Here is a 26,031-nt window from a genome sequence, read left to right as displayed (position 1 = left end):
AGGGCCAGAGCCTGGAAAACTCATAGGAAATCGTTCGCAGGTGCTTGAGAATTATCTTTATTCAGAATCTTAAACCACCCTGTACTAACTGGGACTTTAAAAGCCAAATAACCTAAACAGAAGAATACCTTGTATTTGACCCATTCTACAAGGGTGAAAAAAAAAGCAACTTGCCAAAAATCTATACTTTCCCATCTCTTTAAGACAATCTCAGCAGTTTAAAAACACGTATTTTGAATCACAGCACCACTTGCAACAGTATAAAAAAAACAAAAAACATTCCTGTTGGGTTATAAATGCACAAGCAGTATGGACAATATTTACCTTACAGTGAGCTGGACCTTGCTCACGCAAAAGCTTATACTCAGGCTGAATCTTGTTGAAACGGGCTAACTCATTCACAAGACACATTGGGGTTTTCTCTTTGGGGTGTGCCATGCTAGAAGGAACTGAAAAATAATGTAAGAGCATTGAAGTCAAGTATATAGACTGCTGCTCTCCTATGGATATGAAAAAAGAAGGAAAACAAACTGAAGTTCTAAGGACTCAGAGCAGCAGTGATGCAAAACCGCAAACCACACTGGGGGCATGTGTCTGAAGACAGCTGGGAGCCTTTTTGAACCAGCTGAGGCCAGGCCACCTAGGAGAGGATGTCTTCAAAAGAGAGAGAATAGAAGTCGAGGGAATAACTAAACCATGGCAGGCAAGCAAGATCTGAAATCAGATGAAGTACTGCTATTACAACCAACCGAGGGAATAACAAGGAGGTCTTCTGAGCAGACACACACTGGTTACTGCAACAGCTGTCAGTTGTATTCTGTTCGTTATTTCACAAAATGCAACACACCAACACCATTTCTCAAACAATGACTGTAGTTTCCACACACTTAACTTCTCGTTTTCTCATTCTTGGGTGTCCCCTCATCTGATCTCCAGAGGCTGCCACGCTCAGACCTTACCTATTTCTGAAAATTATTTAAGGAAAATAAAATGCCCTCACTGGGTGGGAGGCTTTACAAAATCAATCAACAGAATGTAGATATGACACATTAAAGAAAAAGCAGTAAATCCCAGAGGATGGAAATAGTTGGTGCCACTGCCTTTTAAGACAGTCTCAAATGGCAAATGTGGGGAAAACTGTATCTCTAGGGGCTATGACAAGTCAAGAATGCTACATGGTGAGCCAGTCCAAAGGAAGTCCATAGCCATGCAGCTCAGAGTGGGACAAGCTAGCACTCTAAAAATAGATTTACAAAGTAAAGAAAATGAGAGAATGAAATGCGGGAGAATGAAATGCAAAGGAAATTGTCAGGTATAAGGGGTTGAAAAGCTTTTTTTTTATAAGGTAACTCTGGCATGGAGACACCCATGCTGACCCTCCCATTTAACTGGTTTTGCCACTTTAGGGGAGTAGAACGGAGAATACTGTTTTTAGATTATTTTATTCAGGTGTTTCAAGTCTTTTTCAGTCAAGGCGCAGTTAGTTCATTTTTAGTTTTCTAATCTAATTTGAATGCTTCTAAATTTATTTACTTTTTAAAAATCCTTGCTTCTTTGTTCAATTTCTAATTGGTTTTCATTATGATTTCTGAACTACCTCTGGAATCTCAACTTAAACTTATTTACTTATTCAAAATAAAAATTAAATGCCAATGTACTCTTCTGCTTGCCAGTAAAGCTGACTGCTCCTTTGCTTGGGATAAAATCTTATAGATAGACAAGGGGGCTTACATCTGTAAGAGTTGTTAGTTCTGGGAATAATTTTGAAAGCAGAGTTTTCCCATACAACAATGACCATCCAAAGTGAAAGTTATTGTTCAGCCATCACTATAACAGACTAGGCTTTATAGGCCAGTATTCAATTCTCTGTTTTACATTTGAGATGGTCTATCAACCGAGGTCTCCATCAACCCAATACACAACCAGTGTTTTATATCTGAGATAAAGAAGGTTGGGCAGTAATATTTTCTTCTGCTTCTTGAAGGTAAACGTGAGAATTCCCTACACCTGAAATCTACTTATCAGATCAAAAAAACAGGCTGAGAACACATTTGAAACAGAAGACACTTGGATTCATACGCTTACCTGCAGCTGCACTGGTGGATGTAATAGATGCAGAGGGTAAAGCAGAGTTTTGAATAGGTCTACCTGCATTTTCAGAGGGCAGAGAGCTAGTAGTAGAAGGAATACTCATCAAAGGCTGTGAGAGAAGAGACTGGTTCTTGTTCAGTATTTGGCTCCCTGAGAGAACAGCAGATGGGTTCTGAACTTGCACTTGAACTTGAGACATGGTCACTTTCAACAAAAGTGAACAACTGCAGGTAAACAGCTTTCAGTGCAGGTTAATTCAGTGCTATGAAGTCTAAAGTTCTACCTAAAAGTTGTAAGGGAAAGAAAATAAAAAGGTAAATTATAGAGGAGATATGTAAGTGCCAATATTCAGTCAAAACTGGTGCCACCTTCTCAAGTATGAAAATAGCCCCATTTAGCATGTAGCTATGTCAATGTTATTAAAACTGTTTCTCTTTGGAATACAATAAGGTTCCTGAACTTGTGACTTTCTCGGTTTTTTAAATTATAATAGCCATATGCTTTGCACGTTCATTTTATGAAGACAATCAGTAGGGTATAATATTTATTGGTGACTATTAAAACTTGCAACTTATATACAAAAATACAAGTTTTAAAATATGGAGAGGTTTTTCCCATAGTTTATGGGATATGGTAAAGGTTTCTGGCCTCAAAATTCTAAGAAGCTGAAAGCAAACTGGGTTGTAACACCATTAATAGGTGAATGTAAACACTGCTTCTATATAAGGGCCACATGCTCAGATTGGTGCCTTTAAGCTGACCGAAGAATAAGAATTTCTCACTTCTGCTGTTACCTTTAATGATAATAAAAGATCAATGTTTTTCTAAGAAGTTTGTTTTGAGATGGTCTCATTTAGTTACAGACTCCAAAGACAACTGCTGCACTCATATCAATGCTTGATCCTGAGAAATCACTTGAATAGCAAAGAACATTCTATAGTATTTGTACTATTATAAGTAAAAATGGAGAAGATGAAAAAGAAAGGAACAAATTTCTGACTGGCAGTTTTCCTGCTGCGACTTGTAGGGATAGAGCCTGGGGAAGCAAAAGAGATTGTTTACTGCACCTTGTAAGCTCCAAAGGCATTCTTTCTAAATACATTTCTATTTCTCCACAAGTCAAAAATAAGGACAGTTCTGCTCATTTTCATGGCCATCCTTCAAAAAGCTGAAAATACTGAAGGCAAAAAAAGTACTCAAAAATAACCAGTAGCAACAAAGAACAGAAAAAGCCAATCAAAGCAGAAGCCAGCAAAATAACAGGTGAGTTTTATTAGAGTACTTGCTCATCCCTTTAATTTCTTAAAAAGTCACAAAATGATTTTTAATGAAAGCCAGACCTTTAGAAAGAGATGAATGAACAGAGCAATTAAGTTACTTGAGGAGTCCTGACACATTCTCTCTTGCTGAGCACAAAAGGGACTGCAAACCTCAACCAAACCAAACCAAAACCAAAACCTCAGCTGAAATATGACTGGATCCCAGAGGCAAAAACATTACCCTATTCCAGTGGTCAGCAAACTCATTAGTCAACAGAGCCAAATATCAACAGTACAACGATTGAAATTTCTTTTGAGAGCCAAATTTTTTAAACTTAAACTATATAGGTAGGTACATTGTTATTATCTTAGTTAGGGTACTCCTAAGCTGGCCTTTGCGCCTGCACTCAAGGGGCCAAAGAGCCTCATGTGGCTCGTGAGCTGTGGTTTGTCGACCACTGCCCTATTCAATAAAACTGTCCAATATTGCAACTGTTTCTTGTTTACTTCTGGAATCAGAACGAAATAACAGTCCACTGAAGATCCAGATAATAGTCTTAGCAGATAAGCTGCCAGTGTCAAGAAACAAGTCCAGAACCATTTAAAGCCAGCTATGACCTTGTTTCATTGTTTTTATTTCCTTCAGCTGCCAAAATATAACTCTTTCTCTCTCAATCTTCCGCTTTCCCCTCTTATTCACCCTCCCTCCTCTCCCTCTTTTTCTAAACTCTCTTGAGAGCATTTGTCCACCAAAAAAAAAAAAAAAAAAGTCATTTACAGTATACTCACAACTTTAGGACACCAACTATAGATTAAGGTAAAAAAAAAAAAAAGGACAAAAGCAAGTGTTTGCTTCAGGGCCCACCCATAGCCCAGAAAGAGCAACCCAACTCTGCTCTGGGTGGCTCTGAGAGTCTGACACTGAATGAATGAACTAAATTTAGAAAGAGAGGGACACAAAGGGATCTTTTTTGGCTAATGCTGTCTACAGCGGGCCCACTGCCAGCATTTCCAGAGACAAAATACATAGGTTTTCTAGAAGTTGAGAAAGGGAACAAACAGGCTTTTAAATAAGACTGTCCAAAATAATGATAACCTTAAGTTCACATGGTGGAGTTATGTCTCTAACATGTGGTTAAAACAAGCAGTTCAAAATAGCAACAAAAAAAAACACCTTAAATCCTCCTAATAATTTTCAACAACACGATCAATACTAAAATACAACAAACAGTACTCATTTGCTAATAAATTTTTAGTCATTTGCTAATTTAACACCTCTATGTGTCCTTAGCTCTGAAAAGAGAATCTAAAGCAGGGGTTCTAGCCCTCGCCAGATAGCTCCGTTAGTTAAGAGCATTGTCCCGAAGCGCAGAGGTTGCCAGTTCAATCACAGGTCAGGGCACATACAAGAGCAGATCAATGTTCCCGTCTCTCTCCCTACCTTACTCTCTCACTAAAATCAATCAATAAAACATAAGTAAAAAATAAAGCAGAGGTTCTAAAGAAGGGGTAATTTTGTCCCCCAAAGATATGTGACAATGTCTGTAGACATTATTTGGTTGTCACAACTGGGGGAGGTGGGGACTGACTGGTATGTATGGGTAGAGGGGTCAAGGATGCTGTCTCAACAACACATATAAAATCTTAATATATAATATAGCCCTGGCCAGCTAGGGCAGTGGTAGAACATCGGTCCGATATGTGGAAGTCCCAGGTTAGATTCCCAGCCAGGGCACACAAGAGAAACAACCATCTGCTTCTCCACCCTTCTCCCTCTCCTTTCTCTCTCTCTCTTCCCTTCCTGCAGCCAGGGTTCCATTGGAGCAAAGTTGGCCTGGGTGCTGAGGATGGCTCCATGGCCTCCGCCTCAGGTGCCAGAATGGCTCCAGTTGCAGCAGAGCATCGCCCCCTGGTGGGCATGCCGGGTGGATCCTGGTCGGGCACATGTGGGAGTCTGTCTCTCTGCCTCCCTGCTTCTCACTTCAGAAAAATACAAAAAAAAAACCTTACTAATATAACAAGTAGTTTATATATTCTTAGCTAGAAAATCCCCTTTTACCTCAAAGGCTCTAAAAAACTGATGCTAATATTTTATACACACAGATGCTCCTCTCCCAAAGAAGCCAGGCAGCTATCATAGTTATAAATGGGAGAAAATAACATTATTTACCCACATAATTAAAAAAATCAAATAAAGCATTTGACTACTGCTGTTTATATAGTTCATTGCAGCCTTCAGGGGAATCATGGAATTTTGGATATATTACTTCCATATAAATTTAGAACCTGCTGCTCACCAATAATACTCTCTACTGAAGATTAAATTCTTAAATAAAACCTTGTTTTTCCCTTTTAACCTATGTCTTTAAGGATTGTTTTCAACCAGATAAATCAGGGACTTGAGAGATTAAAAATATTGTTGGAATCTTCTTATAGAAGAAAAATATTTTACACACAGTAAAATTAGTTTGAAACACAAAGACTCCTCAGTTTTCCCCAGCGCTAGAAACACCTCTATTAAGCCTGTGTTGTGCTACTATTTCTCTGCCTCCTGCCTCCAGCACAGATGAGAGCCGTAGTTTTTTCCTCTTGGAAAATTTTAAGACACCAAATCAGGAAAATACGTCCATCTTATTCTCAATCCTAAATTTGTGAAGCATATATCAGCATTATAACACAAAGAGAGGTGATATAACAGAATTATGGGTACCTCTTTTGAAAAGACTCCTAATTCCAAGCCCCCCTACCCCCTGATTCTAACTTTGGCTTGGTGACAAAAAAATCTTCTCATAAAAATGGAGTCTCACCTTGGCTGGCAGCTTCCATTTCACTAGTGCCAACTACTTTTTAATGGGTTGTGGGGAAGAGCAATATGGGCACATAAACTCTATAAAAGCATTTTTAAAAAATTATAGATGATGCGCTAAAAAGTGATCAGGCAAAAAATGCATATTCTTCACTAAGCAGTGAATCTACCAAGACTAGGCCATACTGAGTACAGTCTGAATGACTTGTTAATACACAACAAGGCAGACCCTTCTAGTGATAGTTCATAGAACTTCTGCAATAATGCTTCGTCTTACTCATCCTCAACTAACAGACTGTAAAATCATTGTTGTATAACGTAACTTCAACAATTATGGAAAAACTTCATTTTTTAAAAAACTTTTTAATTTATTTATTTTAGAGAGGAGAGGGAGAGACAGAGAGAGAGAGAAGGAGGGAAGGAGCTGGAAGCATCAACTCCCATATGTGCCTTGACCAGGCAAGTCCAGGGTTTTGAACCGGCGACCTCAGCATTTCCAGGTTGATGCTTTATCCACTGCGCCACCACAAGTCAGGCGGAAAAACTTCATTTTTAATATCTAATTTTTAACTGGATTAACTCATGATTAAAAATGAAGTATCTGGGCCCTGGCCGGTTGGCTCAGCGGTAGAGCGTCGGCCTAGCGTGCGGAGGACCCGGGTTCGATTCCTGGCCAGGGCACACAGGAGAAGCGCCCATTTGCTTCTCCACCCCTCTGCCGCGCTTTCCTCTCTGTCTCTCTCTTCCCCTCCCGCAGCCGAGGCTCCATTGGAGCAAAGATGGCCCGGGCGCTGGGGATGGCTCTGTGGCCTCTGCCTCAGGTGCTAGAGTGGCTCTGGTCGCAACATGGCGACGCCCAGGATGGGCAGAGCACCGCCCCCTGGTGGGCAGAGCATCGCCCCATGGTGGGCGTGCCGGGTGGATCCCGGTCGGGCGCATGCGGGAGTCTGTCTGACTGTCTCTCCCTGTTTCCAGCTTCAGAAAAATGGAAAAAAAAAAAAAGAAGTATCTGTACTTTTGCATAATCAATATATCATTTGCCATTGTAGTAAAGATGTCTCCTAATAAGATGTTTAAAAAAGAAAAAAAAAAAGAAGTTATCTCAATTCTAGACAAGATTCTAAAATAGCCAGAAACATTTCACTAAATATCTCCCCATCAAAGTCCTTTATTAAAGCTTATGTAGTATTGGGACACAGATACAAAGGAGTACTCCAGTTCCTTGCCATGATAAAGCCTTCACAATTTTAAGAGCAATTTTAAGTTACAATCATTCAATATTCAACAAAAATTTATTAAGTATCTACTAGATGTGAACACTGATATGGCAGATTGTACATTCGGAAGTGATATAAAGAACTTATTTGTTAAACTTTTCCTAGAAGACACAGAAGAGGATCTTTATTAAGTATCTACTACATGTGAACACTTATATGGCAGATTGTACATTCGGAAGTGATATAAAGAACTTATTTGTTAAACTTTTCCTAGAAGACACAGAAGAGGATCTTTAAGCTTTTGAGAGGCTCCATTCTCAGAGAAACTTTGTTAACAACACCAAAAAAATTATGGAATAAACTACTTTTACTCTAATAGTCTTGAAATACACCTAAACACCTTTACAATATCCAAGTTATTTCCAAGATACTTTTCTAACACATCTTTCTAGTTGCAATGTGGTTGTATGTTTTCTGCAAGTAAACTTACTCCCCAACTTCACCTGCCACCCCATTCCCTAGAAACAGCAATTCATTGACTCCAATAATTATCCAAGCACCTATAGACAGGGCACCCACAAGTATAGAAGCATGGCAATCACTATCATCAGACATAACTGTTTCCAAAAAGACAATGTCGATATCAAGCAAATAATATCCAATAGTAAGACCATATGTCAAATCACAATACTGACATGTTGTTTTTTTAAAAATATAACCACCCTGGCCGGTTGGCTCAGTGGTAGAGCGTCGGCCTGGTGTGCAGGAGTCCCGGGTTCGATTCCCGGCCAGGGCACACAGGAGAAGCGCCCATCTGCTTCTCCACCCCTCCCCCTCTCCTTCCTCTCTGTCTCTCTCTTCCCCTCCCGCAGCCAAGACTCCATTGGAGCGAAGTTGGCCTGGGCGCTGAGGATGGCTCTATGGCCTCTGCCTCAGGCGCTAGAATGGCTTTGGTTGCAACAGAGCAACGCCCCAGATGGGCAGAGCATCGCCCCTTGGTGGGCATGCTGGGTGGATCCTGGTCAGGCGCATGCGGGAGTCTGTCTGACTGCCTCTCCATTTCCAACTTCAGAAAAATATAAAAAAAATAAAAAATAAAAATATAACCAAACTACTTTAAAAATATGGAAAAAAAAGATCATTATGTTGTTGCTCAAGAGAAATCACAGGAAAAGTATCCCTGAGGAGGCACAATCACTTACAAGACAATAAAATCAGCCAAAAATAATGCCTGGAAACAACCCAGGATGTTTAAAGACCTTTGCATCCAATACAAGTGACTGAATGTGGCCCGTCTCACAGTTGACCTGATGCCAACTGGGCAAGGGAGAATTTTCTTTTCACATAAATGTAACCATTGGGTGGTCCATTTAAAGACTCACTTCTTAAAAGAGAATTCATTATTAGGTATTCATCCTAGAAAAACCATCATACCATACTGTACACTTTTAAAAATTTATTGACTTTAAAATAAAGAATCTTTTTTAAAATTGATTTTTAATTTTATTTATTTTAAAGAGAGGAGAGCAAAACAGATAAAGGGGCCGGGGAGGAGCGGAAAGCATCAACCTGTAGTAGTTGCTTCTCATAAGTGCCTTGACCAGGCAAGCCAGGGGTTCGAACCAGCGACCTCAGCATTACAGGTCAACTTTGCACCACCACAGGTCAGTCTGATTTTTTTTTCTTTTTGAGGGGGAGGGGAAAGGAGGGAGGAGGGGAGGGAAAGGGAGAGGAGGAGAGAAAAGAGAAAAGAGAAAAGACTGATCTGTTCCTGGTATGTTCCCTGACCGGGGATCGAACCTGCAACCTTTGCACATAGGGACAATGCTCTAACCAACTGAGCTAACCAGCCAGGGCCACACCATACTGTATACTAAAGAGGAAAAAAAATTACCCCTAGCAGGATAGCTCTGTTGGTCAGAGCATCAGCCTGAAGCACAGAGGTTGCCGGTTCAATCCCTGGTCAGGGCACATACAGGAACAGATTGATGTTCCTTCCTGTCTCTCTCTTCTTCCCCTCCTCTCTCGCTAAAAATAAAAATTTTTTTTAAATTACCTCTGCAGCCTAACAAGCTGCAAACCTTAATTTCCTTTCTAGCTTTGCAACCTCATCAAGCTCCCCTCCCTATTCCTTCCCTAGAGAAATTCTAAAAATTAACTAAACTTAAACATTATTTTTGTAAACTGCAAGTGTTTTTAAAATCTCAACTTATAAAAACATAAAAAACTTTTAAACCAACCAAAATGAGTATCTTATGCCAGAGATTTTTAAGAGTAGTACCTTGTGACATACTCTTAAATAAGGGGACTAGTTCAATATAAGAGTTAATTGGCTTTTCCTTTCAGAAAAGGGAAACTGAAGTCTGTAACCATGTGCCATCTAACCTAGACACACGACTGCATTTACCATCATCTTCATGCAAAACAGATCAGTGCCAAGAGACCCAGTTTCTAAGAGACCAGCCTTGCTGCTAAGTAGCAACAAACAATCTTAAATCAGACCAAACTTCTAAGTTGTGGCTTTCAGTTATACTCCCAACTCAGATAGCAATTATACGTCCATCTCTTGGCAATCCATTGCCCAGTGCCTCCTTTTCCCCAAATCATTTTGTAACAGCATATCTGACAAACCCTCAGTCCTAGCAAACGGAGCTAAAACCCTGAAGGAATCCTGAGGTTTGGTAACTAATTCAGTTCTTTGAAAAGAAAAGCACCATACAAATTCAAAGTGATGAGTGTAAATCCATTCATTGAACTTTGTACAACTTTTCTAATTTCCTTATGCTTCAATTTCCTCATTCCAATGAATGCTGGGTTAACTTGTCCACTAATTACCACCCCAGATTTGATGATGTGCTTTCAGCTCTTAGAGGGAAAGTGCTAAACACAAAGCAGTGTCAATGCATGTAATGTAGTATGCAGGTAAAATACTGTAAAATCCTAGGAATACTCTTATAAAGCTTTATTGGTCTAGATCAGGGGTAGTCAACCTTTTTTACCTACCGCCCACTTTTGTATCTCTGTTAGTAGTAAAATATTCTAACCACCCACCGGTTCCACAGTAATGGTGATTTATAAAGTAGAGAAGTAACTTTACTTTATAAAATTTATAAAGCAGAGTTACGGCAAGTTAAAGCATATAATAATAATTACTTACCAAGTACTTTATGTCGGATTTTCACTGTTTGGCAAAATAAATCTTTATAAAACAACTTACTATAGTTAAATCTATCTTTTTATTTATACTTTGGTTGCTCTGCTATCACCCACCATGAAAGCTGGAATACCCACTAGTGGGCGGTAGGGACCAGGTTGACTACCACTGGTCTAGATGATCACAAGCAGCCAGTGGTAAATGGAACTTTATTCCCAACCCTATCTCACAACAGAAAACAATGTTTGAATTAGTTCCACAGATTTGAAAACCACATTTAACATAAACAATCTGAGAAATCAAAGACAAACATTTTCTTTTTTTAAGTGAGAGGAGATAGACTCCCACATGCCCTCTCACCCCAACTGGGATCCACCTGGCAACCCCATCTGAGGCCAATGCACCAATGACTAAGCTATTTTTAGTGCCTGAGACCAATGCTCAGACCAACAGAGCTATCCTCAGCCAGCACCCAGGGCCTACACTCAAACCAATCAAGCAAGCCATTGGCTGCAGGAGGGGAAGAGAGAAAGAAAGGGGGAGATGGGGGTAGAGAAGCAAATGGTTGCTTCTCTTGTGTGCCCTGACCAGGAATCAAACCTGGAACATCCATTTACTGGGCTAATGCTCTATCCACTGAGCAAACCAGCCAGAACCTACAAACATTTCTATAACCAAGATGCTTATTGAACAAGTGATGTTAATGACAATTTCAGTGATCAATTTTCACATCTCTACATTTAAAGTATACGGCAGTGCCCTGGCTGGATGGCTTGGTTGGTTAGAGCTTTGTCCTGAAGTGCAGAGGTGGCCAGTTAGATCCCTAGTCAGGGCACATACAGGAACAGACTGATGATGTTTCTGTCTGTCTCTCTCTAAAATCAATAAAAAAATTTTTTTAGTCTGACTTAAAAAAAAAGTATATGGCAGTGTTGGCTAGAGGGTTTTATATTCTTGCCAACAATTTTCCCTGCATTTAATGACTTTCTAATTAAATCTCAAGAGTAAAAAGAAATTCAAACTGTATAAAATCTCTTCTGTTTTTCTAATAGCACAGCCAAAAGTAAAAGTTATTTTCCACACTAGTCACTGAAGACTTTAAAAATATTATGGATTATGAACAGGCCTGAAATTAGAGAGCCAAATTATGTGTACCTTAAAAAGAGTTGCTCCAGGAACAATGCTGTTTTGGTTCAGGTCTGAGAGGTTATGTGGTTAGAAAACTCCTGGAAAATAAGAAATAATAATTTACTAAAGAGCTTTTTCTGAAAGTTAAGATATATATTGCTAAAGTTTTGGAGAAATCTAAAATTTACAAGTAGAGAAGTTTCCAAAAACATGAAGTCATGGAAGCAGCACACTGTAGACATGGAGCCTACCAAAGGCACAACTGCAGAGACACCAATATAAGAGACATTAGAAATTTCAGTCTCAATTACTTCCTGATAAGAGAGCTGTGAACCTAAGCTTTATTTTTTTAAAAAGGTATTGGACATCATATACTGCCCGATCACATAAGCCTGAATTTTAAACTTTTAACTACTGGCTAAACATTATATTCATAAATGTCCTTACCATGTGCTTGGTGATATAAACACAATTACACAGGAAATTTTATAAAAAGGCACTTTGTACATAAATATTCTTAATTAAATTGCAAAACACAAAAAAGCACTACCACTAGTAAATCCAAATCATAATCCTTCTTTAGAACTGGATTTCAAGTGACATAAAGAGTTTAATTCTCAAACTCTCAGGTCTGCTTTATCTAGAAGTTCCTCCCTTTTTAAATGGTAGTAGTCAGTAGCAAATAGAAGTCCTTACCTTGGGATGCTTTTCGCATTTTTACAAAATAATTTGCTCAGTTTAATTTCCCACTGCCACTATGACTTAATAAATAAAAAGTAGCAGTTCATTGTCCAAATGATTTTAGAAATAAAACAAGATGTTCTAATTTGCTCTACAGTATTTTAAAAACTCAAGTTCTTCTTTTTGTAAACAGTATACTATACTAGAAACTTTCCAATCTAGAATTCTTTGTTCCATAATCTCCATCATTCAAAACACTAGGACGAATGGAAACTAAAAAAGGCCTCTGAGCAGCCCAAACAGATGTTGAAGACCACCCACCTAATAGAGCCCATGCCTTGCAGTGGATAGAGCGTCAGACTGGGATGCGGAAAGGACCCAGGTTCGAGACCCCGAGGTCGCCAGCTTGAGCGCGGGCTCATCTGGCTTGAGCGCGGGCTCATCTGGCTTGAGCAAAGAGCTCACCAGCTTAGACCCAAGGTCGCTGGCTCCAGCAGGGGGTTACTCAGTCTGCTGAAGGCCCGCGGTCAAGGCACATGTGAGAAAGCAATCAATGAACAACTAAGAAGTCGCAACGAGAAACTGATGATTGATGCTTCTCATCTCTCCCCGTTCCTGTCTGTCTGTCCCTGTCTATCTCTGCCTCTGTAAAAGAAAAAAAAAAAAAAATAGAGCCCATGCCTTTTAGCAACGGCGCTTTCCTCAATTCAAACCCAGCTATGCGGAACAACTATGGCAAATTTGGGTATCTAGGTTTCTAGCCTAAAACAGAAGTTAAATAACTAGAATGGAAAAAAGAGCTGCTAAAGTCAGACATAATGAAAATATTGATAGTAATAAACAATTGCCAACAATTCAAAGCAAAGTAAAAAAGAGGAGAGGGGAGAAATACAGCAATCTGTAAACATTTGGATTTGAAACATCTTTACACAGCACAAGTGATAGCTGAGGTTCACATATACATTCACACTTCCATAAGTAAACATTTTTTGAAACCCTCCAACCATTTTCAAATGATAACCCAAAGCCATCATGATTATTACCAATATATGTAGCACTCACTCCAAACAGCAGCAGAGACGACAGACTATGGGTTAAGCCAAATCCCTTTCTTTTCCACTCAAGAAAGCATACTAGAAACCAGGAGAGTGAATTTAATTCATTGTTTTTCTCATTCAATTAATAATTATTGAATACCAGCTATTGCAGGTGCTGTTCTAGACACTGGGCATGAGGAGCACACAAATAAGTCAGAGTCTCTGTCCTCGTGGACTTCACATTTGTATAGAAATAACTTTGAACCCAACATAAATTTAAATAAATTCACAGTGGCATTTTAATTAGCAGTAACAAATCATTTATAATACACATCACCTCATCCTAGCTAAAAAAGACACTAAGAACGTAAATGAGCTCTTGGCTGCAAAATGTTTATTTAGGCAAACCAGCTAGCACATGGCTGTTCCAGTATGGTGTTGAAAGCTCTTGACTGGGGATCAGAGTTTGGGTCTGAACTCTGGCACCCAGGAGAATCATCTTGACCAAGTTACTCCTGTAAGCCTCAACCTTTTAATGCAGGGGTCGGGAAACTTTTTGGCTGAGAGAGCCATGAACACCATATATTTTAAAATGTAATTCCACGAGAGCCATACAACAACCTGTGTACGTTAAGCATTATCCAATAAAAATTTGGTGTTGTCCCGGAGGACAGCTGTGATCGGCTCCAGCCACCCGCAAACATGAACATGAGCGGTAGGAAATGAATGGATTGTAATACATGAGAATGTTTTATATTTTTAACATTATTTTTTTATTAAAGATCTGTCTGCGAGCCAGATGCAGCCATCAAAACAGCCACATCTGGCTCGTGAGCCATAGGTTCCCGAACCCTGTTTTAATGTATTAAATGGGTTACCACCACTTTCCTGACCAGGCGGTGGCGCAGTGGATGGAGTGTCGGACTGGGATGCAGAAGACCCAGGTTCGAGACCCCAAGGTCGCCACTTGAGCACGGGCTCATCTGGCTTGAGCAAAAGCTCACCAGCTTGGACCCAAGGTCGCTGGCTCGAATAAGGGGTTACTCGGTCTGCTGAAGGCCCACGGTCAAGGCATAAATGAGAAAGCAATCGATATGAACAACTAAGGTGTCAAAAAGAAAAACTGGCCTGACCTGTGGTGGCGCAGTGGATAAAGCGTCGACCTGGAAACACTGAGGTCGCCGGTTCGAAACCCTGGGCTTGCCTGGTCAAGGCACATATGGGAGTTGATGCTTCCTGCTCCTCCCCCCTTCTCTCTCTCTCTCTCTATCCCTCTCTCTCTCCTCTCTAAAAAAAAAAAAAAGGAATAAAAAAAAAAAAGAAAAACTGATGATTGATGCTTCTCATCTCTCTCCGTTCCTCTCTGTCTGTCCCTATCTATCCCTCTCTCTGACTCTATCTCTGTCCTTGTATTTTAAAAATAAATAAATAAATAAATGGGTTACCACCAGCAATTTCATGATTAATAAAACAATAATCATATGATTGAGTGAACTGACCGATAATGTAAGTAAAATGCTTATAAACTATGACATGCCATACTAAAGTTCACTGTTAAATATCACCTTCTTAGGGTATACACAGTAACTGATATTATAAAATGATATTAATAAATCACATTCAAACCATACTATTTAAGAAAAATAATGTAGCCCTGGCCGGTTGGCTCAGCGGTAGAGCGTCGGCCTAGCGTGCGGAGGACCCGGGTTCGATTCCCGGCCAGGGCACACAGGAGAAGCGCCCATTTGCTTCTCCACCCCTCCGCCGCGCTTTCCTCTCTGTCTCTCTCTTCCCCTCCCGCAGCCAGGGCTCCATTGGAGCAAAGATGGCCCGGGCGCTGGGGATGGCTCCTTGGCCTCTGCCCCAGGCGCTAGAGTGGCTCTGGTCGCAATATGGCGACGCCCAGGATGGGCAGAGCATCGCCCCCTGGTGGGCAGAGCGCCGCCCCATGGTGGGCGTGCCGGGTGGATCCCGGTCGGGCGCATGCGGGAGTCTGTCTGACTGTCTCTCCCTGTTTCCAGCTTCAGAAAAATGAAAAAAAAAAAAAAAAAAAAAAAAAAAAAAAAAAAAAAAGAAAAATAATGTAGCAAACTTAAAAAGAACTTTATTCTCTCCAAAAAAATTATTTTTTACTTTGTTTTTATGTTTGATGCTTAAATTGATAAATTCTCAGTTAACAGGGAAATCAGTACCTAGAAGTAGTCATACTCTAAATGTTCCAGACTGTAAAAGCTCATTCCTCTACAAACCAGAAAGAAACTCATTTACCTAACTATATTTGACTGTCATCTAGGTAAAGGGTCATGTAGCCTTAAATGAGCAGGTTGGTTAAATTGTGCAACAAAGAACATAAGCCTCCAAGCGTAATCAGATTTATCATTACATATAAATTATCTTCTTCCTGACACAGGAAAAGATTGCCTAGCATTTTGTACAAAATCACAATGGCACCAGCAGTCTACGACCCTATTTCTATCAGGGTGGAATCTGCAGAGGGAGAAAATCCATGCCTCAGTTAATTTTAACCTATAGAAAGCAGGCAAAAAAGCAAAAACATGAGAGATTCAGACAAAATCTAGTTAATCATAAAGCTCATGCCTGAGGGGAACCACTATAGCAACAATTTAAAATGTATTAATCTGTTCACTTCATTCCCCAGAATAAACATATTTCCAACACCTTTTCCCAATTAATGAGACATATGTATGTCATTACAGACTACACAGTTGCCTGAGTTAGGGTTAAACACAGAATGAAAACTCATATACCATCTCACTATAACCCCAAATCCAAAGACAGACTTAAATTAAGGCTAGCCATTAGAGATCAATACTGCCTGGGTGGACAAAGAGGCTTCTTATTCAGAAGACCAGATTCAAAGAATTAAAAAAGAAATTGTTGAGGATGCAGTTCAACACTAAACAACATATCATACTAAATATCCCTAATACCATTAGCCCCAGGAAATGGATGTTAGAAACGGATGTTAGAAATGGCTGGGAAGCAAAAAGAGCAACCACCTAACCCTATAAAGTTAACTAGAAGTTCAGTTAACTCCCAATTAAGCAAAAATATTTTAATTCTAAAGAAACTAATTTTCTTAGCAACAACCCTGTGTATATAGTTAAATCATTTCTTTTTTTTTAAAGATTTTATTTAGGCCCTGGCCAGCTGGCTCAGTGGAAGAGTCAGCCTGGCGTGTGGAAATCCCAGGTTCGATTCCCAGCCAGGACATACAGGAGAAGCACTCATCTGCTTCTCCACCCTTCCCCCTCTCCTTTCTTTCTCTCTCTCTCTTCCCCTCCTGCAGCCAAGGCTCCATTGGAGCAAGTTGGCCTGGGTGCTGAGGATGGCACCAAGGCCTTGCCTCAGGCACTAAAATGGCTCCAGTTGCAACGAAGCAACACCCTAGATGGGCAGAGCATCTCCCCCTAGTGGGCTTGCCGGATGGATCTTGGTAGGGTGCATGCAGGAGTCTCTCTGCCTTGCGTTTCACACTTAAGAAAAATACAAAAGAAAAAAAAGATTTTATTTTAGAGAGGGGAGAGAAGGGGGGAAGTAAAAAGGGTGAGGAGCAGGTAGCACCAATTCACATATGTGCCTTGACCAGGAGAGCCCAGGGTTTCCAACAGGCAACCTCCGCATTCCAGGTCGATGCTTTATCCACTGTGCCCCCACAGGTCAAGCACTAATAAATCCTTTCTAACAAACTTCATGAAGGATTATAACAATAATTTAGGGCAGAGTCTCCTTCAACACAAAGATCACTACTACATCCTCATCCTCATTTACTTCCAAGTACATCCCCAAACCTCTGAATCAGCTTAAAAGTTTTAGTTTAATTTGATTCCAGCAATCTATCACAACAAATAAAAATAAACTGTAAATCTTCAAACTATTTCAGGGGAATGACAAATAGGTTTCATTTTTCAAACTAAGTACAGGGGTCCTTGGGTTACAGCTGTCTTGATATAAGACATTTCGAGCCTGACCTGTGGTGGCGCAGTGGATAAAAGCGTTGACCTGGAACGCTGAGGTCGCCGGTTCGAAACCCCAGGCTTGCCTGGTCAAGGCACATATGGGAGTTGATGCTTCCTGCTCCTCCCTCTGTTCTATCTCTTTCCTCTCTCTGTCCCTCTCTCTCTCTGTCTCCTCTCTCTAAAAAGATGAATAAATAAAATGTAAAAATAAATAAATTGTAAAAACAATTAAAAAAAAAGACATTTCAAGTTTGCAACACTCACTCCCATAAAAACTTCAAAAAATTGAGATGTGAGTGTTTCGGCTTACGCCATTAGCCTTGTATAATACTTACGGACTACATGAGCAAACTAGTTTGGTTGTGTGTGGTGGAAGAATACACAGTACAGTGTACAGTACAGTATGTTTATGTCCTCTTCCTTTTTCTGTGGCTTAGTTGTGGTTTTACGTTCTATACAAATGTGTTAGATAGGTAAGTGACTTAGGCTAGGGTGTGTTTCAACTTACACCAAAATTTGAGTTATGTCACTGTCGTAGAAACGAAACTGTCGTAACCCGAGGACCCCCTTTATTACTAAACCAGACTTTTCTTTTTTCAAACTGGTCAAAAGTCCTAGTGAACAAAATCCATCCTAGCTACGATTGGTGGGAGAGAATAATAAATTATCCTAAACAAAAGACCTGAGTTTAGAAATTAAACTGTGGTTCAGTGGAAAGAGCTCAGGGTCCCATTCTAGTTAGCTGACCTCCCAGACAGACTTCAATACCCTCAGGTTATTATGACCCTTCCTCTACAAAGATGTCTGCAAATATCAGAAGTACAACATAACCAATACATATAATTTTATTAACCAATGTCAACCCAATAAATTCAAAAAAAGAAATATGGCCTGACCAAATAAATGGTGGTGCAGTGGAGAGAGTGTTGGCCTGGGACATAGAGAACCCAGTTTCGACACCCGAGGTTGCCTGCTTGAGCATGGGACCATAGACATGACCCTAAGGTTGCTGGCTTGAGCCCAAAGGTCACTGGCTTGGAGCCCAAGGTCACTGGCTTGAGCAAGGGGTCACTGGCTTGGCTGGAGCCCTCTGGTCAAGGCAAATGTGAGAAAGTAATCAATGAACAATTAAGGTGTCATAATGAAGAATTGATGCTTCTCATCTCTCTCCCTCCTGTCTGTCCCTTTCTCTTTCTCTCGTCTCTGTCTCTCTTGCTAAAAAAAATAAACACACACACACACACACACACACACACACACACACACACACACGGACCTGGCTGGAAAGCTCAGTGGATAAAATGTCATCTGGCATGCTGAGGTCACAGGTTCAATCCTTGGTTACGGCACATACAAGAAGCCACCAATGAATGTACAACTAAACAGAACTTCCTCCTACTCTCTCAAATCAATAGAAAATTCAAAAAACAAACAAACCATAATGTGTCTACTTCAACCCTTGGCACAAAGAAAGAGCTCAACGAACAGCAGCTTTTATATTATTAGATAAATCCAATCTGACCTTTCAGATTCCTTTCCTGCATTAAATAACCCTCACCCGGTAATCCTAACCTGGCACATGGTAAGAAAGAGGTCAATAAATAGTAGCAAATATTATTATCCAGCAAATTCACTAATCCTGTGCTCAGTCACATAAACATCTATAAATACAAACTTATAGCTACACATCACTTATTAAAAAAACATTTTAAATGGAAGAGAAAACATGCTAAAATTAACCTTCTCACTGGTCAATCAGTTCTAAAGCTACATCAAATAGACAATCTGGTTTAGGAAAAAGACCCCAGGGCACTTAAATAGATTTTCTTAAATTCTGTAGTCTGGTAGACATGACAAAAACACTAAGAAAATTATGACCTGTGTATCATACTATAATAAAATGGCCTATTTTGCTTCCATTACTGTTATAAACTCATAAAGTAATCACACTTCTTTCTCAAATCAGATTCCAGATGAGCCAAAGGTATAATATTTAGATTAATTTATAATCAAAAGCAAATAGTTTCTTGGATCGATTTTCCTACTTTTGCTTTCAGTAAATATATTTTAAGGCAGCACCCTGAATATACTCCATCAACAAATAAATGAATGTGTGTAATTGTGGAAAACATAATTAAGTCTGCAGAGAATTTGCTTCTACCTCTTCTCTGGTGACATAAAACAGTTTTACCTCAACCTTGTTCACTACTATAGGAATGTAAATATTTTTTAAAATAACTGGAGCTATTTGCACAATTTAACTATTTTTAAAATAATAAATAATTTTCTTTGGTAAAGTTTTTTTTTTTAGTTGAACATTAAGTTGTGAGTAAAACATATCCAAGCTATCCACCTGGTGCCACTGAATAGCAACACAGCAGTGCCCTGGCTGGAGAGCTCGGCTGGTTAGAATATCGAAGCCCAGAGATGGCCAGTTGGTAGAGCATCGAACTGCAGAGATTGCCAGTTCAATCCCTGGTTGGGACACGTACAGGAACACAATGTTCCTGTCTCTCTTTTGCTCTCTCCCTTCCTCTAAACTCAATAAAATAAACAATAGAAAATAATAATAAATAAAATCAATACACCTATATATTATAATCCTATTTACTCCGTAGTAGGTGAGAACATAGGATTTGTTCAACATTAATCAAGGTTTGTAATATTTTATATTTATCAATAAGCATAACTTGGTGCAAAAAATTCATCAATTTCCTTTAAAAAGCAGCATTCTGGGGGTCAAAGCAAAACTAAAAACAAATCAACAAAACTTTTAAAGATCTAGGAATAATTTACAGAGCTGTCTCAATTTAAAGTTAACTGTGGTAGATATGCATGCTGAAGTATTCAAGGTGCTGATGTTGCAATTTACTTTGAAATATATAAAAAATAAAATAGATTAATAAATTAAAAGGGACTGACAGATGGAATAGATGTGATAAAGTATAGTAAAATGTTAATAGAAGTGATAGATACAGAGGTGACATAAAAATTCTTTAAACTTACATATATTTAAAATTTTTCATAATAAAATATTTGGTAAAAATAGTCATAGCAACCACATCTTCTTTCTCATACTTCAATCTCTAACTTGTAAATTATATTTTTGGGGATAGCATAAATGCTATAGTCTTGATTTTGATAAAGTTTTATTTAAGGAAAAGCTCAAGTAAAAAATTACACCAGAAGCGTATTAACCACACAGGACTCCATCACCAGAAGTTAATTTAAAAACAGGTCTAGTCTAAAAGAAAATCTGTTGTAAAATTCTCTAAAAACTTTTTTTTTTTTCTTCATTTTTCCGAAGCTGGAAACGGGAGGCAGTCAGACAGACTCCCGCATGCGCCCGACCGGGATCCACCCGGCATGACCACCAGGGAGCGATGTTCTGCCCCTCTGGGGCGTCGCTCTGTTGAATCCAGAGCCATTCTAGTGCCTGAGGCAGAGGCCACAGAGCCATCCCCAGTGCCCGGGCCATCTTTGCTCCAATGGAGCCTCGGCTGCGGGAGGGGAGGAGAGAGACAGAGAGGAAGGAGAGAGGGAGGGGTGGAGAAGCAGATGGGCGCTTCTCCTGTGTGCCCTGGCCGGGAATCGAACCCGGGACACCTGCACGCCAGGCCGACGCTCTACCACCGAGCCAACCGGCCAGGGCCTCTAAAAACTTTTGAAGTCTCCAAAATCCCATTCTGAGAGAAAGCAAGCGACACCAAAAGCTCTCATTTGAGGGGAATAGTTTACATTTCCCCGAATTGAGCAATTCTGTATTACTAAGTTGGACATCAAATAAGATGATTTAGTTTGGAGGCTCATAAATTCACAGCCCCAGGACATCCCACAAAGACAACCTTTTCAGGAGAGTTTCATCTTTATATTGGTAAATTTCACTCTCATTCCATCTAGTAAGAAGGCATCAGAGAAAGTTGCCTGGCAAGCTGAGCACACTCTGTACCTCCTATGTTAAGTACTTTTTCACTGTTTTATGGGGAAAGACTCTGGATGAAGCAGCACAGGACAGTCCCATGTTTAATGATTATACCAGAATGTTAATGGTTGGACTTCAGAATTGGAGGAGGGGAGGGAATTCTATGAGTCATGTTCATTTCTAAAACTTAAGATAATCTGTATATAAATGAGCTTTCTGGCTGAATTTTATAAAAGATAGCAATTTAGTCTGAATAAATTATACAGTATTTATGCTAAAAATTCCAAAAACGTAAAAGTTTTACTTTAAGCCTACTAGGAAGCACTAAGTGTTTTTTAAAATAAACTTTGTGTCCTTTCTTAGACACCAAATTGGTTTTTTCCCCCTAAGTTAATTTTAAGAGGTATGCATATCCCTTCCCATCTCCCAGGTTGTAATAACTGAGACATGACATATATTTTCACTGTACCTGATCAAACTCAAAAGTAAACCTACACAACTGAAATAAAAAATGTTACAGGTCTAAAAGCTGGAAACTGTTTATGACCGGAAATGTGAAAATTAAGTAATAGTGGCAAACAATATTTCTGTAAACTTCCATTCTAGGAGAGATTCTTTTTAGACAAAAAAAGCATAAACATCTATGCTATGAATTCATACCTACTAAATTGTTTGTAAATATAGCAGATAAGGAGGTGGAATCTTTGGAATATAATTCGACAACAGAGTTTTGAAATCAAAGATGCTTTGCTTAATTCTTTTTTTTGGGGGGGGCAGATGAGAAACATCAACTCACAGTTGTGGCACTTGAGTTATTCAATTGATTGCTTCTCATACGTGCCTCGACCAGGGGGCTCCAGTCCAGCCAGTGACCCCTTGCTCTAGTGAGCAATTATAGACATGATCCCATGCTCAAGCTAGTGAGCCTGTGCTCAAGAGAGCGACCTTGGGGTTTCGAACTTGGGTCCTCTGTGTCCCAGGTATACACCACGCCACCACCAAACAGGTCCTTTGCTTAATTCATAACCTAAGGTGATAGCAGCATATTTACACAAGGACTGCAAAGAAACTTTGAAAGTGACTATGAATTATTAACTATTGTTTAATTTAGATACAAAGTTATTCTCCATTAAAAGTGGTTTAAGGGATAGCTCTCTCCACCAAAACAGGATGAGAGGTATCTGTATTTCTGACTGCTTTTCAATTATAGTCATTAATAGCTCAAGAATTGTTGCTTTTGTACCCAAAGATGCAAAGCAGTATTTTAGATACGACTTTAAAGGAGTAAGCACTGAATCAAGAGCTAATCTGGCTGCTTGTTTTTTCCTGCTGTATAGTTAAGTAATCATGTATAAAGATGAGAAGCCCAACAAACAAAATGAGAGCTGTGATTCTACTAAAAATAAATTTTGTGACAGATTAAGAGTGTGGGGGTGCCTGACCTGTGGTGGCACAGTGGAGAGCGTTAACCTGAAACGCTGAGGTTGCCGGTTCGAAACCCTGGGCTTGCCTGGTCAAGGCACATATGGGAGTTGATGCTTCCTGCTCCTCCCCCCCTTTCTCTCTCTCTCTCTCTCCTGTCTCTCTAAAAATAAATAAATAAAATCTCTCTCTCTCCTGTCTCTCTAAAAATAAATAAAATCTCTCTCTCTCCTGTCTCTCTAAAAATAAATAAATAAAATCTATTTAAAAATAAATAAATAAATCTAGTTTGAGGGAAGGGATACCATATGAAACAAGACTGACCCTGGCTATGAGATATCAATCGTCCAAGCTGAGTGACCAATGTGTGGAGATTCCTTTTTTTCTTTTTTAACTTTTTAGACCTCTGTGCTCAGGACACTGCTCTAACCCAATGAACTATTCGGCCAGCATTATATGGAGATTCTTTATACTATTCAACTTTTTTTTTAATAAATTTTTATTCATTTTAATGGGGTGACATTAATAAATCAGAGTACATATGTTCAAAGACTATTCAACTTTTAAATGTTTTCCATAATAGAAAGGGTTTTCTTTTTTTAAAAAATTGTTACCTATTGCAATATTAAAACATCATTTCTCAAATATAATTTTTTATTACAGCAGAAGATATGCTATGTCTTCTACAGCTTGTATAATTGTCTTGTATAGTTGTTTGCTTGGGTGTTTTGTTTTCTTTTTTGACAGAGACAGAGAGAGATAAGATAGGGACAGACAGACAGGAAGGGAGAGAGATGAGAAGCATCAATCTTCGTTGTGGCACCTTAATTGTTCACTGATGTGCCTTGATGGGGGGGGGGGCTACAGCAGACTGAGTGACCCCCTTGCTCAAGCCAGCGACCCTGGGCTTCAAGCTGGTGAGCCTTGCTCAAACCAGATGAGCCCGCGCTCAAACTGGCAACCTTGGGGTTTCAGAACCTGGGTCCTCCGCCTCCCAGTCTGACACTCTATCCACTGCGCCACCGCCTGGTCAGGCTTGCTTGAGTGTTTTTAAAGAGTCATCCAAACAAAAAATTTAAACTAGAAATGACGGTAAAACTGTGTCAGAAAATTCAAAGAGAATGTTAAAAATGGGAGGCCACTTTGCATCATGTGTGTTATTGAGATAGGTATAAATCTAAACAGTTTAAGTTCAGTAAAGAAATTTACCTAAAATAATCCTATGTACAGGCTCATTCAATAGAATACACACTTCTTTGTCTTTGGTAAATATGAACCACTTAGGAGTTGCATTTCCTTAATGAAGGCTATGTATGCCTAAACAACTTAGTAAGGAATTAAAAGAAACTCAGTATCTTTAAAGCAGCTGCTTTATAAATCCCACCTGTCGCCAGGATGACTGAAACTGCTCCCTCTACAATCCAACTGTATTTTTAGTTTTTACTTCAACAAGCAGCAGTGTAATTTACATTTGGTAAGCACACGGATTCTTGAAAGCCCAAAATCAACCACACAAAATCTGGTTGAAATCTCTTTCCATCACCCTCTGAGCAATTAAGGCTACAAGCAGAAGGAAAGAGTGACCTTAAAAACGTCCCCACTGCCAGAGAACAGGGGCAGAACACACTGAAGCACACATCTTCACCGGAACAGAAGAAAACTTCCACATAAGCAACACTGCGACACGGAGGTGGGGCAAGGGCTTAAAAGGAAAGTCGGCCAACAAGGACGAGGGAATAAAAAGCACAGCTGCAGCGGAAAAAAAAAAAAAAGTTAGAAGTTAGAGATGTAGCGCAAGAAAGAACAGACATTTTCCAGCTCCGTACCCCCCCAACTCACCCCCCCCCCCCCAGCCTGACACACAAGCAAGTGCTCCAAAAAGGTTTGCTGAACTCGAGGAAAGCTTCTGCCAGCAACTTTCCCAGAAATGGAATGACAACAAGAAGCCGGATGATGGCAGGAAAAAACGGAACGGGTGAAAATCTTGCAGTTGGCTCAGCCGAGGAGATGGAAATAACAGCATCTCTTACAGATTGCCTACTTAGTGTGTCCCAATTAAACGTACACCCCTTTCAGACAGGAACCACCCACAACAATAAACCTGCGCTGGAAGGAGGCACGCTGCACATTCCTGCCTCTGAGGAAACCCAAACGGGGAGGGAGGCAGGTCTACTTCGGTCCACTCGACCCACTAAGTTATAGCTTAATATCACGCTAATAAATTATGCAGCTGGCTTATTGGGACACCCTGTGGGTCTGGCACTCTGATAAGCGCTCCACACGCCCCAATTCACCGAACCTTTAACAGCCCTAAGAGGCAGGGACGGCATTAGCCCCTTTTACCAACCAAGACACAAAGAGTTGAAGTGACTTGCCTAAAGGAGCACAGCTGGGATTTGTGCCCGCGGTGGACACCTGGGTGGTGCTCCTAACTGCTACGCTACACACCCGGCTGGGGAAACGCAGGCGCTCCGGACCTCAAGGACTTGAAGCGGGGACCTCCTGCCCCCGCCCCGGGAACAGCTTCGGCATCCCCGCGCGCGAGGAGGGAGGAGGGAGCAGGAATGAGGAAAGGCGGCGTGGCACCTGTTTCTGGCCCCAACAAGGGGCGGAGGCACTGGGAGCGACCAGGGTTCCAGGCCGCGGGGCGCCCCGACGCGGGGAGCGCGGGAGGACCCGCCTCCTCCGGGAAGGCCCCGCGGGCCGGGAGAAGGCCCGGGGAAGGAGGCCGGGAGCGCGGTCCCGCCGAGGCCTACGCCCCCACCCGCCGCCCACCGCCCCGCGGCCGCGGCGCCCGCGCGGGCCCCGTCAGGCCCGGTCCAGCTGCCTCACCTGGTTGCTGCCGGAGCTCGTCCCCCGACCAGCGGTCCTGGGCGGCGGCGGCGGCGGCGAGCAGGGAGGGGGGGTGGAGAAGGAAGAAAGAAGAGAGAAGGAAGGGACGGCGGGAGGGAAGAGGCGGAGTGGCCGCAGAGGAGGCGGGCGCCGCCGGGCCGGGGGTCAGACGAAGGGGTAGCCGAACCAGACGCGGCCGCCGCGGGCGCAAACGCTGAGGAGCCTCTCCGGCGCCCGCAGCCCGGCAGGAAGTGACGGGGGAGGGGCCTGTGCCCGCCCCCAACCCCCGCCCGTCTCCCTGTCGGCCTTACCCCCCAACCCACGGCCGGACCACAAGTTCCGGCGGGCGCTGCGGCGGCGCCTGCCATCGCAAGGCACACCGGGAGCCTAACGGGCTAGGACCTAGTCCCGCTGGAACGGCCTAGTTCCGCCCTGAACGCTGGGGCTTTCTGGGAATTGTAGTCCGGCTGGGAAAGGTGGGACGCCCTCGAAAAGCCGGGCT

The 26,031-nt window shown here is 41.1% G+C and overlaps 1 protein-coding gene across 11 annotated transcripts in view; it reads right to left on the bottom strand.

Moving 5' to 3' along the window:
* The window catches only part of STAU1 (staufen double-stranded RNA binding protein 1), a 62,566-nt gene extending 36,756 nt beyond the window's left edge, over positions 1-25,810 (bottom strand). For 3 of the 11 annotated variants that reach the window (XM_066387551.1, XM_066387548.1, XM_066387547.1), the window contains exon 1: positions 11,683-11,753. Coding sequence is in view for 5 of the 11 variants with exons in the window: in XM_066387542.1 (XP_066243639.1) it covers positions 325-449; positions 2,086-2,290 (330 nt within the window). In the remaining 6 variants the exon portion in view is untranslated. Of the gene's footprint in view, positions 1-324; positions 450-2,085; positions 2,375-11,682; positions 11,754-25,072; positions 25,095-25,529 lie in introns of those variants that run through there. The other 8 variants (XM_066387544.1, XM_066387543.1, XM_066387545.1 and 5 more) reach the window with 6 other exon arrangements.
* Positions 25,811-26,031: the final 221 nt, after the last annotated feature.

The sequence above is a fragment of the Saccopteryx leptura genome, chromosome 5, assembly GCF_036850995.1.
Source record: "Saccopteryx leptura isolate mSacLep1 chromosome 5, mSacLep1_pri_phased_curated, whole genome shotgun sequence".
Lineage (NCBI taxonomy): Eukaryota > Metazoa > Chordata > Mammalia > Chiroptera > Emballonuridae > Saccopteryx > Saccopteryx leptura.
The sequence above is the reverse complement of the archived record's forward strand: the minus strand, read 5'-3'. Positions and strand labels throughout refer to the sequence as shown.